At 24.4% G+C, this 19,586-nt stretch overlaps 2 protein-coding genes across 7 annotated transcripts; both read right to left on the reverse strand.

The window, feature by feature from the left end:
- Window positions 1–5,578: 5,578 nt before the first annotated feature.
- Window positions 5,579–18,572, reverse strand: LOC126894612 (organic cation transporter protein). 6 transcript variants are annotated; one of them, XM_050665738.1, is made up of 12 exons: window positions 18,430–18,571; window positions 17,630–17,704; window positions 13,560–13,701; window positions 13,196–13,413; window positions 12,308–12,473; window positions 11,983–12,241; window positions 11,747–11,915; window positions 11,533–11,662; window positions 11,092–11,227; window positions 6,171–6,353; window positions 5,932–6,116; window positions 5,579–5,872 (listed from the first exon to the last, which is right to left on the reverse strand). In XM_050665738.1, exons 4-12 carry the CDS (start codon window positions 13,408–13,410, stop codon window positions 5,705–5,707), a joined length of 1,611 nt encoding a protein of 536 aa, XP_050521695.1. In that variant the 5' UTR covers window positions 13,411–13,413; window positions 13,560–13,701; window positions 17,630–17,704; window positions 18,430–18,571; the 3' UTR covers window positions 5,579–5,704. The 6 variants fall into 6 exon arrangements, with proteins under 6 accessions (XP_050521695.1, XP_050521696.1, XP_050521697.1 ...); XM_050665739.1 differs by lacking the exon at window positions 13,560–13,701; XM_050665740.1 differs by lacking the exon at window positions 18,430–18,571 and having other exon boundaries at window positions 17,630–17,908.
- On the reverse strand, window positions 7,156–10,109 carry LOC126894618 (uncharacterized). The gene is made up of 2 exons (XM_050665753.1): window positions 9,058–10,109; window positions 7,156–9,003 (listed from the first exon to the last, which is right to left on the reverse strand). Exon 2 carries the CDS (start codon window positions 8,059–8,061, stop codon window positions 7,321–7,323), a length of 741 nt encoding a protein of 246 aa, XP_050521710.1. The 5' UTR covers window positions 8,062–9,003; window positions 9,058–10,109; the 3' UTR covers window positions 7,156–7,320.
- Window positions 18,573–19,586: the final 1,014 nt, after the last annotated feature.

Raw genomic sequence — 19,586 nt, forward strand, 5'->3', positions numbered from 1 at the left:
GTCTGACACTTTTATATATATCTTAAATTAAAGCTAATGTAATATACTTTATTATGGAATTTATGCTTTGGAATAATCCACCAATTTTATAAAATTAAACACTATCTAAAGATTTGCATCGAAGCGTTTTTTTTTTATAGTGTTTTTAATCACTGTCAGATATCATTATACTTGATCCATCTATGCCACGTCACTACTGTGCCGCGACCCCCCTGTGCTGGGTTTTTTTTTTAAACTATATTTATTTATAGTAACAAACAGTTTTATTGAAAATTATTGTATCAAGCCCTTTAAATTTTTATACACGTAAAAGTAAAGCAAAATATAACTTCTTTATTATTTTTATAATTTCTTCGTTTAAATTAAAATATTAAATTATTGAATATCTATTTCATACTAACTTTAATAATTATAATTAGTATATATTCATATATTATAAATCAAAGAACTACTAATCAGGATATAATTAAAGAAATAAGAGTTGATGTTGCTTTTGGAATAATCCACCAATTTCCTACTTTAAAAAAAAAAAAATTTTGGTTGGGAATTTTTTCCGCCATTTTTCCTTCGTTGACTGGCCTAATATTATTAATTCTAAAATAGGTTTCATACGATTCGTCCGACACGTACGATGCGTACTTATAGACGCGTACCTAAATACACTACATGGTCATTAAGAAAGACCAGTCGTGACAAATCATACACAATTGAATCACCATACCTCACTCCCCNCTATACTACAAGGAACTTTTATCAGAAACAAAAATATACTGTTCTAAATCAACATATCGCGATGTTTTCAAATGTGCAATTAGACTATTTCTATCACTTTTAAGTTTTAATATTATTGAAAAATACTATTTACATATAAAAAAAAATTATTAAAAACAAAAAAAATTGTTTTAAATTAATACTGATTTTGATTATTAATAAGTTAAAAATAAGGAAAATGACATATTTAACCTATTTTTTTAATCGATTAAAGTTGAGTGTTGTAAATGTTTATAATAAAAAAAAAAATTTATTTTACCATAACTTTTAGCTCAATTGGTAAGTTTGACATTGACATAATTAAATAGAAAATTTTATGACAATTAAAAAAATTGTATCGTTAAGATCAATATGCAGTCAGAAAGTTTTATAATTACTATTTATTGTAAATTTATCAGAAAAGCTCAATATTTTTTTGCATTTTTATGGTAATAGATAACTTAAATAGAAGTAATAGTAATAATTTCCTAGGAACTTTTGTTGTTTGTTGAAAAGATTCTATAATTGAAATATTGAGAACTTAATTAATTTTAATGATTTACTTTAACTAAAAAAAAAAAAGTTAATATTTTGAATCCCTCTTGTGGGCAGGTAAAGGGTTAGATTTATAAAAAAAACCAAATGATAGATAAAGACATGCATCTAAATAAAAAAAAATATACTGATTTGGTCATTTTTGATAAAGTTATAACAATTAACAAAGTTATAAGTTTTATACACTGGACTACAAGGAACTTCCATCAGAAACAAAAATATACTATTCTAAATCAACTTTTCGCGATGTTTTAAAATGTGCAATTAGACTTTTTCTATAACTTCTAAGTTTTAATATTATTAAAAAATAGTTTTTACATATAAAAAAAAATAATTAAGAACAAAAAAAATTGTTTTAAATTAATACTGATTTGATATAATATTTAATATTAATTTGATTATTAATAAGTTAAAAATAAGGAAAATGACATATTTAACCAATTTTGTTAATCGTTTAAAGTTGATTGTTGTAAATGTTTATAATAATAAAAAAAAAATTTATTTTACCATAACTTTTAGCTCAATTGGTAAGTTTGACATTGACATAATTAAATAGAAAATTTTATGACAATTAAAAAAATTGTATCGTTAAGATCAATATGCAGTCAGAAAGTTTTATAATTACTATTTATTGTAAATTTATCACAAAAGCTCAATATTTTTTTGCATTTTTATGGTAATAGATTACTTAAATAGAAGTAATAGTAATAATTTCCTAGTAACTTTTGTTGTTTGTAGAAAAGATTCTACAATTGAAATATTGGGAACTTAATTAATTTTAATGATTTACTTTAACTAAATGAACCAATCAAAACAAAGTTGTTAAAAAGATTTACTCAATTGAGTTNTAAAAAAAAAATTTACTCAATTGAGTGTGTAGCGAGGTGTAATATATAGAAGTAATAAACACTTTTACGATTTAATAACAACTATACTATATTACAACGAACTAACAAATAACAGCGAGAGACAAAGTGCGTTTAAGACAGAATGCGTAAGTGATTGACTGATCGATTGATTCACTGGAGCGACGATATTGCCTTTAAATAGTCAGATGAATCTTCTAGAGGCGGCGGCGGCCGAACATTCTAGAACATTCGACCGCCACAAGTGTATTATAAAATTTGATTATATTTGTAAAAATCAATTGTTAATTCAGGAGAAAAAACAATCATTTTTTTTAGAAATGATTTATATAGCAACATGTTACAAAAAATATTGTAATATTATAGTCTAGTAGTAGCACACACAAATAGAGTAAAAAAATTATTAAATTACAAAGTAAAATTATTTAATTTTGTAGTTGAAACCTATCATATCAAACTTCATTCGTTAATAAATATTTTGAAAACATTAGAAATGAATGATTTTAATTGTCTTTATGGAGACGATGTAATAACTAACTTTTTAATTGATTAATTAGAATTTTATTTTCAATTTTTGAGGGTAATATCTTCAACTAGATACGAATTGTAGTCATTTGACGTATCGTTGAAAAAAGTAGGTCAAGTAAGAGCAGAGAAAATAAATGATAGTCAAAAAAATATATCTTCTCGGCTTTGCATCGAAGCTAAAACTTAAAATAATTTTAATACAAATAAGAAATTTCTTCTTACAAGGGGCGACTAAAATTATGGGATCCTTGATCTTTATTGAAGTTATTGAATCTAAATGAGATAAAAATCAAACGATTTAAAAATTTATACTAACTTAAAAAGAATTAAGAAAAAATGCAAAAAATGTTTTATGAGTTTTATATCAAATAATTTTTAGAATATTCTCAGCTACAATATATATATATATATATTAGGGTGGTCCTTATTTTTCAACTTCATAAATTCAGAGTCATGGGCTCAAAATTTCGTTAGGTTCACTGATAAAATGAAACTGGTAAAATTTGAGTACAATAAGTCAACCCCTTCACGGGCCTCAAAGGGGTTGAAGTTCTTCAAAATTTGGGTAGATTTTCTTTTTTTGAGTTTACGCTCTTTATTTTTGAAGTTTTGCCAAAAATACAATTTTTATAGAACTCAATGTGAACAAAAAATAAGGTAATTTATTATTTTTTTTGTAAAAATAATATTTTTTGTAAAAATAAGAAAAATCAGTTTCACTTAATTTTTTTAAAAAAATGACATAGTTTTCAGTTATACTTTTCCAGTGTGTTATATTTTAATTGTACGCAGAAATTGTACAAAATTAATATTAATCACCATGATATCTTCTATAAAAAAGATTATTTGAGTTTTTTTCAAATTATGAATCCTTTCCAAATAAAAATTTAAAACAACTACGAAAACGTGTTTTTTTTTTAATTTTTTTTGCATATATGTTTTTTTTTTCATAAATTAACAAATTTTCTTAGTTACATTAAATAAAAAATTAACAAGAAACACAATAAAATAATAATTGTTTATCACAATAATAGTTTTTTCCTATTTGAATATTTTTTATTCAAAATTTCTTGGCTACACTTGGGATACAGCTGGTGATATTGTTGCACCACCTAAAATAGTCCAAAGTAAAGGTTATAATACAAATATAATAATTTAAAATTTTGCAGTACTATTATATAATTTCATACTTGTAATATAAATTGCTTTTGATTTTCATCCCAAATTTGTCGTTGAATTCTGTCGTTTACTATTTTTGTCGAGGATAATATTTCTTTGGCGTTATTGTATCCATTATTTCCCATGTGATAGGATCTTCATTAAAAACTTGAATTTTAATTTAAATCGCTCGAATAATTTCCATGAATTGTTGCTGAGCAACGAAAAAGGAAGATCTTTTTCTAGAAAATCTGATAAATCTTCATATTTTAAAATTAATTTTTTACTTGAATCTTCATTTTCTTCTGGCTCTTCATTCGTGCTCTGTTCATAACCTTATAATATTTTTTTTACCATTCGCTGTTTAATATTAATGTCAAATCTATCGTCAAATAAAGAAAACACAGCACACTCATCATTTAAATATCATAAATGGTTTATAAATTTTTTTATAGCTACTTCTCCTAGTTTATTATTACTGTAATTTAATAACTTTTTTAATAACATTAAATCATTACAGGATCTGTTATAATATTCGCAGCTGAAAACGACATTTTAATATAACATTCAACTACAAAACAACACTTATCTTCTAGTGCATTTACTTCTTTTGAAAGCCCAGGTAATTGACTCATTTCTTCAACATTTTCCTCCATATCAATATCTTCGTCCTCCGAGCTAGAGCTGCTATAATATTGAGTTTCGGCTAAATAATAAAATATTTCGGTATATAAAAACTGCTTACTTATAACGTACTGAAATTATTGTGTAATATTTAATAATTACCTGTACAATTTGCAATTTCTAATTTCTCTTTTTTCTTTCAATCATCTTCTTCTTCTTGTCGAGTAATTTTACGTTTTTCAATACCTGTTAACTTCATATCAATACCAAGCATGCACCCTGGGCGGCCATTTTTAAGTTGTGACAATAAAAACTGTTTGTTTTCTTCAAAACTCATCATATTCAGAGCTTCGATATGAGAAAAGTCAAAGAGGTTGTCTAATTCTTCAGAAAAAATATTATAATGTTGTTCTTGTGTTTCTGTTTTTCTAGATTTATTTTTGTCCAACATTCTCCATTTCTCATACAATTTTTTTAATTTAATAACACAGTCTGAAGTAAACTGTGTAGGAATACGCGCTTTTCTCCAAAATATTAAACACTCATCTATTACAATTATTATTTTATTGTGTTTCTTGTTTATTTTTTATTTAATGTAACTAAGAAAATTTGTTAATTTATGAAGAAAAAAACATATACGCAAAAAAAACACGTTTTCGTAGTTGTTTTAAATTTTTATTTGGAAAGGATTCATAATTTGAAAAAACGCTTTAAAAGTTATGTTGAAAAAGTTATTTTGTTGGGGAAAAATTGTTATTTTGAAACCCTCCTGTGGGGATGTAAAGGATCAGATTTTCAATAAATATATACCTACAGAAAGTGAACTACCTAAGGTATTAAAAAAAAAAATTTTTTGATTCATTCTTTTTTAAAAAAGTTAAAGCAGATTTAAGAAAAAAAACTAATAAAATGTAGAAAATTACGAATTTTTTAGTGTATTACTCTCATTTACGGAGAACGATGTAAATTATTTGAATGTATAAGGGTAATGTCATCGACTATATACAATTTATGATATTTTGACATATCATTGAAAGAAATTGGTTAGGTGAGAGCTAAGAAAATGTGGTAACAGATAAAAAAAAAACACATCTTAGTAAAATTAATGCCTTCTTTTCTTTTCATCGAAGCAAAAATGTTGTAGCTAAATTTTTTATGTTTAATATGCTATTTTAAAAATCAACTTTTATTCAACCTAGAGTATAAATATGTAGTAACATCAATCAAAATTTACAAATATTTTTAAATGAAACTGGACTAGAAGTATTCATATCGTCTATTGAATTTGGTAATTTAGTCCCTTTAGTTTCGGGTAATAATAAAATAACGAATGAAATAAAAATGGACAGTAATCCACATAATGTACTAGGAATGTACCATGCTTTTGCTCCCTAAAAACCATAATAGCATATAAGTTTTAATCTTAAATTAAATAAAAATAAAAGAATACCAATAATTCTACAACATAAGGTGCAACAATAGCTCCTATTTGTGCAACAGTTAATGATGTTCCAAGACTGGTATTGCGAATTGATGTTGGAAATATTTCTGATATATATAGAATAATTATAGAAAATACCGCACTGACACAAAATCTTCCAAGCAATGCAATAATTATTATTGTAACAATATTTCCTAAAAATTTCAAATTTCAAATTTCAAAAAAATTAAAAATTAAAATATACTAACCTTTAGGTACAGCTAATAGAACAACTAATAATACTCCAGATAAAAAATAAAGACTTGAAGTTGCTACTTTACGACCTACATAAAAAAGTAAGGGTATCGTTGCAATATAAGCAAATCCTTCAACAATGCCATTTAAACTAACATATAAATAACGATCTGCTGTTAAATTATCACCATTCAATGCTAAGAGAAATAAAAATAAGTGAAATAGTTATGATTTATAATTTTTAGTCAGAAGGTAATCAAGTCAAAAATAATAAAGTAATTTTACTTAAAACCAAAAACACAAAATATTTTTACTTGGTGGTAAAATAAAACAATAACTAAACTATATATGAAAATAATATTGATACCACAAAACACAGAAGAAAATGCCCAATATAATTTAAAAATGACAAAATTTAAATTGTTCACCTTCTCACAAAAAAACATCAAATCTAATTATTATTAAATTAATTTTTTTATTGTAATAACATTTATTTAGATGATTGGTATATGTACATAATAACAGGTTGTTTGAAAAGTCCCAGGACTGACTCATAGATGGCGACTTTAATAATTTATTCTTATGATTTTTAGTTAGTACCGACCTAAAAAGAAACGTTAAAATTTCATGACATTTAAACAAAGCATTCCTAAGTTACAGTCATTGAAGTGAAGCTACTTTTGTTATTTTGTAAACAATGGATTAAAACGAATTTCGTACGTTGATAAAACACTGCATTTAATGGAAAAAACTTAACTTTCCTAAAATTATACGATCAAAGTTAGTTCCAATACTTATAAAAATGAGGTACATAATGTTTCAGGTAAATCGGAAAAGATTAACTCGTGCCACAAAAAGCCTAAAGTTTGAAAACTCAAAAATTTTGGATAACCGTACATTTTCCATTGTTTTTTTAGTTCAGCGTGTGAAATAATGGATTCACAACAAAATTGTAAGAACAAAAGATGTTTAAAATAATATTTTACACAAATTATATTCTGAACAATTTTTTGATTTACTTATTGTTTATGTCAATATATATAATTTTGTTGTTAAAAACTCACAAAATAAAGTGAATTCAGTGTTAATTTTATAATACGAAAAATTTTTTATTTAAATTTACAAAAACACATCAAACATAAAAACTAAAAATTAATCATTCAACTAATTATCTAAAAGAATACTCTTTTTGAAATCCGGATATTTACTGCGGTAATCATTTACTACTTGAAGCAAGTATTGTTTTTGTTTTTCATCGTTTGCTATTTTGGTATTAAACTCCTCCATTAGTTTAACACCCCTTTCAGCAATATCATTTACTACATTAATGCTATTAATAAGATTATTAAATATTGATATTAAAATTAATATTGATATCTTGAAATGTTCATCAGTGCTCCATAATGATGGGTCAATGATCAGAAAACTAGTATCTATATTAAAACGTTTGAAAAATTGCATCGATTTTCCACAAATAAAATCTTCAAGATTTTCATTTAATATTCTAGTAGCTTCTATTGTATTCAATAAATATTTTTTTGGTACATCATCATCTGTATGGATTTTTAGAGTAGCTATAATTTTTTTCTTTGTATCAAATGGAACATTAGTATCAAAAAGTGATAATACCGTATTCTCTGGCGATAGATACCATAAATGACCACACATTTTTTTAACTGTAACTTCTGATATATTTTTATCTATTGACTGATAATTTACCAAATCTTTTAAAAAATTTAAATCTTGGTATGGTGCATTAGAAGCAAGTGGTGCATTAAACCAAGCTCTTACGTATAATCTAATAATAAATATACAAATACTAGATATTGACATTCCTTCTTTTTGGGTTAAATTAAATTGTTTTCGGAATATAAATATTTTTAAGCAATATAAAGCTTTTGCCATCAATTTAGCATGATGGATAGCTCCCGGAACTCTAAAGGAAACTCCACCAAGAAAAATAATTGTTAGTTCTAAAAACTCTCTGTAATCCTCTCTGGTTTGTTTTATAAGCAAATAGCTATTTGCGAAAATAGTTACATCAGTACATACATCACTTTATGTTTTTTTTACAATGTCGTTCATTATACCTGGCTCAAATTTGTTAATATCTATATTTCTCCAATTTTATTGAAACCGTTTAAATATTGGTACATCAGGACCAGATGTTAGATGTAATTTAACTTCAAAAACACATTTTAATATTAGCTCGTAGATGTGGTGTCGACATGGTAAGTACAAAATATTACGTTCTAAGTAATTTTCTAATAACACGCAAGTACCTTTCAATCTACCCGTATTTGAAGCCGTAGTATCACATAAAAAAGCCTGTACATTTTCTGTAATACACCAATCAATAAGTATATGAAAAATAGCATCAGCCTGATCAACCCCTGTTCCCGTATCAATTGCTGGAACTCCTAGTAATTGACTCTCATCATTACATAAAGCAATAATGGGAAGTCGATCAACACTTTTTTGTCCTGTTAATGAAGGTAAAAGTTTACCATCCCAATGAATGACAACGGAATCTTTAATAGTTACCAAATAATTATTACCGATTTTTTCAGCGCGTTCTTTACGGAAACGTATGCGTGAATTTCGAATTGAAGATTATAATTAATTTTTCAACGTCCTCACCTAATGCCTCTGCTGTTGAAATTAATATATGAACTACATCTTTATCGCTAATTTTGCATTTATTGAGTGCAGCTACAAGTTTTGGCGTAATAAAATCAATTCTTCCCCTAGTTGGTTGTTTAACGTACAGTTTAGACGGTCCAGGCTTGTTAAAATAATCTTCAGCAACGTCAGACTCTGATGATGAACACATTTCTACTTGCGCATCTAAAATACATTCTTAATTATTAAATAATAATTCTAAAACAGCATTAAACTTACTCAATGACTGTATCTCGTCATAATTTCTTTTACGTCATTTTTCGGACATCTTTAACCTTTCATTGGCTCTTTTTTCTTTTTGTGCAATATTCAAATCAACTCCTAACATAATACCAGGACATCCTTTTTGTCTTTGCATTAATAAAAAATCTCTATCTTCTTGTAATGACATTAAATTAAGGACATCAACTTGAGCAATGTCAAACAAATCATTTAGTTTTAAACTAAATTCTTCATTTTTTTTTGCTTGAGTGTCAGATTTTCTGTATTGCAGTTTTTGTAAATTTCTCCATTCATCGTAATATTTACGATAATACTGTTCAACACTGATAGGTATACGCGCTTTTTGACAAAAAATACTTACCTCTTATATTGTCAGTTTAGAGCTTTCAAGTATGCTCAGGTTAACATGACGAATATTAAAAAAAAAACCGATAGTACTTGTCTTATTGACGGTAATTTACTACCAATAATTTGGTTTGACGGGAAACCAATCAAAAATATAAATGTATCTTCTCGTAAAGTTTTCCGTGAAGCCATTTTAATATGTATTAAAAAAATGTTAAAATATCAAAATTATTAAAAAATATCAAAATGTATACGATCTAAAAATGATCATACGGGCGCAGTAGAACTAATGAAAACAATAACCTGAAAAATATATAGTTAGGACAAATATTAGTAATGAGTTTTGATAAAGACTTTATCGTCTTTTTAGTCATTCCTGTAATAAATTATGACTTGATGGTTTGATAAAGTTTATTCAAGATTATACATTCCTGTTATGATAAATTACTAAAATTACCACGAGTTGAAAAACTAAAACTAACATTCACTTTATTTTGTGTATTTAACAACAAAATAATTTATATATTGACTTTTTATACATAAATAATAAGTAAATCAAAAGATTGTTCAGAATATAATTTGTGTAAAATATTATTTTAAACAATTTTAGTTCTTACAATTTTGTTGTGAATCCATTATTTCACTCGCTAAACTAAAAAAACAATGAAAAATGTACGGTTATCCAAAATTTTTGAGTTTTCAAACTTTAGTGGCCTTTGTGGCACGGGTTAATCTTTTCTGATTTACCTGAAACATTGCGTACTTCATTTTTATAAGTATTGTAACTAATTGAGATTGTATAATTTTTAAATATTACTACATTAATTTTAAGAACCACCCTAATATATATATACAGTATTCCAAGGAATTTTGACAAATCGCTATAAGAAAAGTATATGAACTTATCAGAAACTCGTAGGACACTTTCTACAAGTGGGATGATTTTTAATTACAACATTTTTTACCACTTGAAAAAGTTCTACAAAGATCAGATAGTTTTCATAATTTTTATTTTTTTAAAGGAATTTTTTATAAAATAATTTAGAAATAATAAATATTAATTTGAATAATACATTAAATATTAAAAATATTTTAACTATATAATAAAAATTGATCACTTGTGGCTAATATTATTTAAAATTAAAATTAGATTAAATATATTTAACTTAAAAATTCACAAAAAATTACTAACAAACACATTAAACTAAAGACATACTGTATGTATAGTATGTGTTTAGTGTTGATAATGATAGCATTGTTTCAAAATTATATATCCGCAATTTTTTGTACCTTTTGAGTTTAATATTTTTTTTAATATAGTTTTAATTTTAAATATTATAACTAATAATTTACATACATAAATAAATTTTATAAATATAATTGAAGAGTAAAAATGACAAATATTTTAAAAAATTAAAAAGTATATTTCTAATAAATTTTATATATCTTTAAATTCTAAAATTAAATTGTCACTATTTTATTTGAAAAATAATTTTTTTTATAAAAATACAGTTTTTTAATTATTTAAAATTATAATACTTAATATTATTTTTTTGTTTAGCATGTTTTGTTTAACATGTTTAACAAAATAACATTTTTACTCTTCAAATAAAACTATTAATAAATAAAAAAAAAACAATGAGTTTCATGAAAACACAAAATAATTTAGCAAAACTTTGAACTTACCAATTACATAATATGCCAAACCTACCACAAAAGAAGATGCAAAAGCAATTGTTGTTTTCATACTTAAGTCCCAAGAGGAAAACATTAATAGAAATGTAGAAAACCATTCTGTAAACATTCCTTGATTTTTTTTTGGCTGATAAAAAATATGTAACAATAAATGTATTTACAATTAATTGAGGTGTTACAATGCAAAATGTACTTTTTTATTATTATCAAATTTAAGTTAAGGATAAATTTTTATTATTATTTAAATGCAGAAACAAATAATTTTATACTTAAATGCACTTTTTCTTATAAAAAATTGATTGAAATATAATGATTTTGCGTAAAACATACCTTTTTGAATTTAGAAAATTGTCTATATTGAAAATTTGTATTTTTGGAAGTAGTACGTTTTGTATTGTAACCTTTCAAATAAACTAATATTTAATTATTCACCATTATATTAGTAAAGTTATCATTTTCAGTTTCTTTATAAGCTGCAGTTGGTTCTAATTTTGACATAGTAGCCCAAGCTAATCTCTTCGCTCCTTTAGATAATAACCATTTAGGAGATTCAGGAAGATACCTATAACAAAATTAACAATTTAACCTATAACAATAAATATTTATAGTAACAAATTTAATTAAAAAAAAAATAAATATTTGTTACCAGCAATTAATAGCTAAAGATAAAACTGGTAAAGATAAAGCAAGTAGTAATGTTCTCCAAGGGTGTATGTAATAAGCAATAATTGCTAATAAAACATAACCAATAGGATAAGAAAAATTTAATAAAAGACAAGCCCAGGTACGTGTTTTTCCAATTGTTAATTCAGTCACTAAAAATAACTAATAAAATTGTTAAATGTTTTAACTAAAATATTAAAAATAACTTTTATAACTTACAAATTGTGTATCCAGTTTGATAAATTCCAGCAGTTGCAAAACCAGTAAAAATTCGAGCAACAAGAAACCATATATAAGAGTTCAATATTGCTGTAACTGGACAAGATGCTACATAGATAAAAGCAGAAATATTGAATACAAACTTCCGTCCATATTTATCAGACAGTAGTCCAAAAAATAAACCACCAATGAATTTGCCTAATGCAAAAGATGCTTGAATACTAGATTTAAGAACTTCATTATTACAGACTAAATTCCACTTAAAATTAAAAATGTTTGATTAAAAAATAAAATTTTATTGAAATTTCCTATTATAATAACCTACTTCTGTAGTAATGGATTCTTTTTTATCATAATTATAGTATTGACAAGGTATCAAACTAGCATTTTCTAAATGTTTCATTGACCACTCATAACCATTTTTGGCAAGAATTGAATAATTTCTATTGTAATAATTGCATTCTTCAATTTTACCCATTTTCATTAGAGATCTAAAAAAATAGTTAAGTATATAACTAAAACCAAACAAAAATAAATAAATTTTACAAATATAAAAACTATTGATTTTTAGGTTGATTTGATACAAACCAAGTAATCTAGACAATTATATAGAACTAAAAAAGAATAAAAAATGTTGTCCGTTAGCAAATAATTATTTTTTCCTATAGAATTTGAAGGTTTAAATATGCTTTACACGACAAAACTAAAAATGTGTTATTTACTAGTGTTCAGCTAAAAATCATTAAAGATTTAAAGATAATTGAATATCGATATTAGCACAAAAATTTGATACCAAAATCAAAATATAATGGTTCAATAACAATAAATATTAAAATTATCATAATTTATAATATACTTGTGAATTTTCAAATTTGATATCAGTATTAAACTGTCCTCTTATAAATACAAAAATTTCAATTGTGTATAATAATTCATACATATAAATAACCCATTAGCTTAAGATTAAAAAAACGTGGTAAATAATGGTTTTGCATTTAATATTTATTAGTGTATTTTTTAAACTTAAAAACAAAAACTTACAATAGTTGCTACTGTAAATTTTGAAAAAGCAGTTAGACCTTTTCCCCAACTTGATATTAAAAAAATTATAATTTTTGAATAATGATTTCACCAAAATTTAAAAAATATTAATTTATAAAATTAGACCATTAAATTTTATTAAATTGTAGAATAAATGATTGTAATAACTTACGGAGTTGAAACATCCAAAATCATTTTATTATCCCACTCAGCCATTTGTAAAATAGGTACATCACACCAATGTGATGGCCGATCAGCAATAAAAACATAGGAGCTTATTTGCATTGCATTGAATATACCAGGCGTACTAGCCATAATTAAAAGCAGCATCACATGACGCCATCTTTTACAATATTTTTCAATATATATGTCTAAATCATCATCCATTTCCTTAATGGTACGTAGTAAAATATAAAATAATTAAAATAAAAATGATTTTGAATGAAATTAATTTTGACATAATTTAATATTTAAGAAGATATATATAATATGTAAAAACTAAATAGTTTTATATTTAATATTGTCTCAGAACTTACGACTTAAGTTTATTTACTTCACTGACTAATCAGTTTTTCAATTCTTTCATATTAATAACAACCTTATAATCCTTGCAAGTTATTTTTTCTGATTAGATATAAAATATTTTTTTTTATTTAACTTCCATTTTTTTAAAAATACCTACAATTTTTGTAAAGGTATAAAAATATTTTTACAATATTTATAACATTTTTAATAATATTAAGGATTAATCAATCAATCTTTATTCTTCTTCTCTTTCATAGTATAAAGAGTAAGTGTTTCTCTGATAGATAAAATATTTATTATCAATAAAATTGCCAGTGTATTTTAGAAAATAAAGGTTTTTATTGCGTGATAAGCTGTAGTTATAAACAAAAATAAAAATCTTTGTTTTTAACAATATGAAACGTTTTTTTTTTGTGATTATTTTAATAATTTAAAATATAATAATAAGGCGAATAAAAAAATGGTGTAAATAACGGTTATAAGTTTTAAAAATATATATTTTTCATTTGTTTGCAATGGCCCTAGTAATTATTTGAAATTTTAATGTAACTGTTACATTTCTTGAGGGTCTTTGAACATACCTTAATTATGCTATATTTTTGTATATATACGCCCGTAACAGCCATCAAATTTTTAATTTGAATTTAAGTTTCTGACAATTTAAAATTAATTCATCTGAAACTGTTATTAACTTAATTTAAAACAACCGGAAAATTATTTAGGAGAGACATGTCGATTTTCAACGGTTCATGGATAGAGGAAGTAAAATGTATTGTCTGTTTATTTATAAGTCTATTTCAAATAGTTAATAATATTGATAATAAAGTTGTGAATATTCTAGTAAAGAAGGTGTTTTGCAATAGGTTTATTGGATAATAATAGGCAATATTTTTTAGTAGCGTAGTTGGTATTTTATATATAAAAATTTTGTTTGTGAACATAATTTCAACATTTCCAGTATTTTTAATTTAATTAGGGTCACGTTTTATACAAACTTCATTCTTACTGTAATATTTAAATTATAATTATTCAACAACTCAAAATGTTTTCTTTTTTAAATAAAGCAAAAGGCTGGGGTGTTGAAGTTGAGTTATACATACACATTCGCCAAATATAATTCCTTAAATAATTACTCACCAGGGTCATTGTAAATAAAAAAAAATGTTTTTATTTTTTACAAACAAACCTCATACTTACACTATTTTTCAATTCGCCTTATTATCATATTTTATCTTCGATGCAAAGTTGAGTAGATATTCATTTTATTGTGATGTATTATTATTATTATTTTGAATACCATTTGCCCATTAGTTTGGATTTTTTTTTTTTGAACTTATAATTTTTTGAAAAATGAACGAATCAAAATAATTTTTTTATATAAGTACTATAGGTATTTACCTTTTCATTTGATATAAATGTTTAGAAAATATTTTTTACCTGTCCACAGTAGGAAAGTTATTTTTTCAACTTAACTTTTGCATATAATTCGGATATATTACGAGTTTTAAGCACATATTAAATTAAAGCTTATGTTACATATTATAAGTTAAAAAAAATTATCTCTATACCTTGTCTTCTATATGTAAACGCCTCCCGAATTTAAACAAATAATGCTATTTTGTTAAAAAATTACAATTTTTTTTTTATTCAATTAATTTGTGTATATTTTAAGTTAATTATTATAATTCAATAGAAGTGAGGAGGTATGATTTAAGTGCTAGTGTTAAATATTTTACCGCTTTTAATGTCAATTCAATAAGTATATTAAAAGGGATGCTCTTCAAAAAAAAAAAATCGTTCTAGCTATCAATGGCTTATTATATATTGACATAACGAAATATAGAATGACTCAGTATTTTAATAGCCAATCGTATGTATTCGATTTCTCTTAAAATAATATATCTTAAAAAAATCATTCATGGTGTTTTTTAGTTACATGTATTTTTTGATTTATTAATTATAATTTTTTTAATTCAACCTTAATACCTTATATGTGGTCAACTTTATTTTATAATGGCAACATTCATATTTAAATAGCATAAAAAATAAAAAATGATCTATTTAAGAAAATGTCAATGACAACTTTAAACCAATTATTTAACAAGTAATAACTGTTTTAAAATATAGAATAGTGATGAAATGTGGATTTTAATATGTATATAATTACGCACTACTCTGCCACGCTTTTCCTCCACTTTATATTTTAAAATGTTAATAACTTCTCAAGTATTATTTTAAAAATTATTTTTGAAATTTCTTAGTTAAATCATTTTTATTTCATTAGCTAGATAAATATGTATGTTGCCATTAATTAAAATTAAGTTGACACACTTTTAGGGTATAAGGGATGAATTTAGGGAAAATAAAGGAAAAAAATATATATATTATATAATAAAAACCCAGCACAGTGGGGTGGCGGCACAGTGGGGTCGTGGCATAGTTGGGTCCAGTATAGATGATATCTGACAGTGATTAAAATCACTATCATAAAAAACGCTTCGATGCAAATCTGTAGATAGAGTTTAATTTAAAAAAAAAATTTGTCAAAAAAGTAGGTCAAATGAGAACTGAGAAAATAAATGATAGCTACAAAAAAAAACCACATAGTAAAATAATATTAATATGAATTTTTTCTCACGAGAGGAGACTACAGTAATGGGATCCTTGATATTTATTGAAGTTATTGAAAGCTAAATGACATAAAAATCAAATGAGTTAAACATTTTTTTTTAACTCAAAAAGAATAAAAAAAAATTCAGTGCCACAGTCGTGAAAGACCCAAGTGTTACCGTCTCAAAAACCGTACGTCTCATTCGTCACTTAATAAAAATGGAAATTTAGCTAGTTCAAATTTTAAAGTTATTTTTCTCGACTTCAAAGAAACAAAAAAATTAAAATATGATTAATTTCTTATACTATGTCATTTAGATTGATATAATATTTATGAAAATCAATGTAATCCCCTTATAATAAAATAAAATACAAAACTAAGAATTTTAACACAATAATAGCATATTTTTAAATACGGTAGCTATTTTCACCATGAAGACAAAATAAAGTCCAAAATTTTTTTTTTTTTATATTTAAGTATATTACATAAATTTTAATTTAAGATATATATAAAAGTGTCAGTATTTCCGGAACACTTTCAAAACTAAGAGAATTTGTTAGTATAAGTATTATTTTAAGAGTAATCGAGTGTATATTAAAAAAATCACTCTGCATACAATAACTTTATAATTTATAATTAGTAATTTTTTCCATGAAAATTCACTACGCTAAAATGAACGCCTATAATTGAACATAAAATTCAAGTAGTAATATTACCTATTTTATAACATCTCATTGATATTAATTTATTATAAGTGAATGATAATTTAACCACAGACTATATGACTATAGTTTCATATACTCCAGTAAAATTAAGAACATATCTTTGAGTTGTTAAAAAAAATGTATTCAATATTTAAATTCATATTATTTCTTTAATATTTAGCGTGAAAATATTTCATTTTCTTCTGTCTTTTTCTCAATTCATATTACATTCTTTGATATCGTAAAAAAATACAAAAAATCAAATTTTCATAAACTTTAAAATTATCTGTAGCATTTTAAAATTTATGAAAAACTGAATTTTTATTTTTACATTTTTCGTAAAATTAAAAATTTTTTAATAAATTAGAAAAATAAAGTATGTTGTGTTATTTGCATAGTCATTAAGTATAAAAATTATTTAAAAAGAAGTTATCATAAAATATTAATTGAATCAAAAGTTTTAGAATTTGTCATTTCGTGACTTATCTGTATATTCATATTATTTTTATACCTTTTAAAAAATTTCAGTTCGTATTCTATTTTTATAAAAAAAAAAGGTTATTAAGTCTTAAAATATGGTCGGGAAAATGGTCTCCTAAACAACTATTTAAAAAAATATATATGAAAAATAATTTCAGGATATCTATAAAAAGTCATTGTAAATTTTTTCAACATGTTTTAACAACTACAGAAATTCAAATATTTTAATTGTTAATGAATAACAATTTTTTTTAACTATTAAAATAAGTAATATTAAAATATTTACCAATAAAAATTCGATGTAGAATTATATAGGCCCACTATATCGATGTATAAGTTATCAGTAGTGTTGCAATTGTTGCTGAAATATTATTACTGCGATTACTGTTTATTGAATTAGCCTTAGTGACTAAACTGATTAATACAAATTACGGACAATAAATAAAGTGTTAGTTTAACGGAAGTCCAAAATATAACTCAATTAAATTCTAATAAATTTCACAAATTCCTAATGGTCAATTAGTTATTAATCACACATATATGATTCATTTTGTTATAGTTTCAATTAAATAAGGTAGGTAAGTAATGTAATGTTTACTCTACATAAATAAACAATATCATTTTAATTATTTAGTAACGCTATAAGTGAGAGGGGCAAGATAATATTATCAACTCTATAAATGTTATTTGCTATTTAGGAATGATTTACGACTGTAAATATTACCATTTTAATTATCCCGTATAAATATTATTGATAGTCAAGTTGATTTAATAATAGCAACGGTTTCATTGTCGTGTTTTACTTTTTCATATAATATAGCAGGGGTGGCGAACCTATGACACACGTACCAGATGTAGCACGTTGTTCAAATTTCAATGACACGCAAAAAAATTTAAATTAAAAAAAAATTATGCTACTTATAAAATTTTGATTATAAGAAATTCAAAGAAACAAATCATGTTCAAAATGTATAATATTTCCTATGTAAAATGTATTATGTTAATATATTGTTACTATAATAATTATAATTATTATAATGTACTATTTATTATTTACGACTTCAATATTATGATTATTTTACTTACTCTTATCGATACGCAAAGTTCTAATTTTAAAACTAGCAGTCGTTGTACATGATTGCTTTGGCGATAACAGATACACACACGTTTAAGCCGACCTTAGATGGATGACAGGACGATAGAACTAATTAGTTACACGTCGTCAACCAGTGTGTGCATTGAACGCCACGCCATACACAACTTTTTAAAATTGTTCAAAAAAGATGGCGTATTGAAAAAAAAATTGTATGGATCAGATCGAGATTTCCAAGAATGGTGGACACCTAAGTATGTTATGATATTAATAAACAAAAAAGCCTTTTGTGTACTGTGTTCACAAAGTGTTGTATGTTGTACTTCATCTGTCAAACGCCATTTTGAAACTATTCATAAAACACTTTTTCCAAAATCTACCGATGAACAAAAAAGTCATATTGCACGTGCATTATGTAATACAAATTTACAAAGTAACACATTAGTTAAATTTGTTAAAAATTCGAATAATTTAACGTTTGCAAGTTTCGATGTTCAATAGATGAAAATCTATTGCTATTCATAGGAAACCTTTTAGTGGTGGTGACTTTATTAAAGCCACTTGGTTAGATTGTGCCGATAACACTTTTAACAATTTTGACAATAAAGATAAAATTGTGCAACGTATTAAAGACTTATGACTCAGGAGAAATACTATTAAAGAAAGAATACTAACTATAAATTCTAATATTGAAAATCAGTTAATAAACAATCTAAATATAGATATAATGAAAGTACAGATATAACATCATCCGCACGCCTTTCAATAATTTCTAGATCCTGTAATGTGGACGAAGTTCGAAAAGAACTTATAAAATTAGCATATATTCCAGCTAAAACTACTGGTGAAAAAATATGTAAAGTAGTTATAAATGTGCTTCAAAATTTTAGTTTAGATTTATCTAAAATTGTATCAGTAACTACATATGGTGCTCCGAGTATGATTCGAAAAGATTGTTTTCATTGTTAAAAGGTTACATTGTTACGCTTTTTTCAAAAAAAAATTGGTCACCCCTTAATTGTTTTTCATTGTATTCATCAAGAAGCGCTGAGTGCTAAAGACGGATTGATTCAGTATGAAAATATTTTAATGATTGTACGTGCATTAAACAAAAGACAGTTTAGTTTATTGTTAGAAGAAGTAAATTCTA

The sequence above is a fragment of the Daktulosphaira vitifoliae genome, unplaced genomic scaffold (genome assembly GCF_025091365.1).
Source record: "Daktulosphaira vitifoliae isolate Bord-2020 unplaced genomic scaffold, ASM2509136v1 Scaffold_1, whole genome shotgun sequence".
Lineage (NCBI taxonomy): Eukaryota > Metazoa > Arthropoda > Insecta > Hemiptera > Phylloxeridae > Daktulosphaira > Daktulosphaira vitifoliae.

Excerpts from the sequence above, each read along its gene's own strand:
- LOC126894618 (XM_050665753.1), bottom strand. The coding sequence starts at position 8,061 with ATGGCAAAAGCTTTATATTGCTTAAAAATATTTATATTCCGAAAACAA.
- LOC126894612 (XM_050665742.1), bottom strand. The coding sequence starts at position 13,410 with ATGGATGATGATTTAGACATATATATTGAAAAATATTGTAAAAGATGG. Across the intron at positions 11,663-11,746 it reads TCTTTAGCTATTAATTGCTG|GTATCTTCCTGAATCTCCTA; the intron begins GTAACAAATATT and ends ATTTTGTTATAG. Across the intron at positions 11,228-11,532 it reads ATAACTTTACTAATATAATG|CCAAAAAAAAATCAAGGAAT; the intron begins GTGAATAATTAA and ends ATTTTTTATCAG.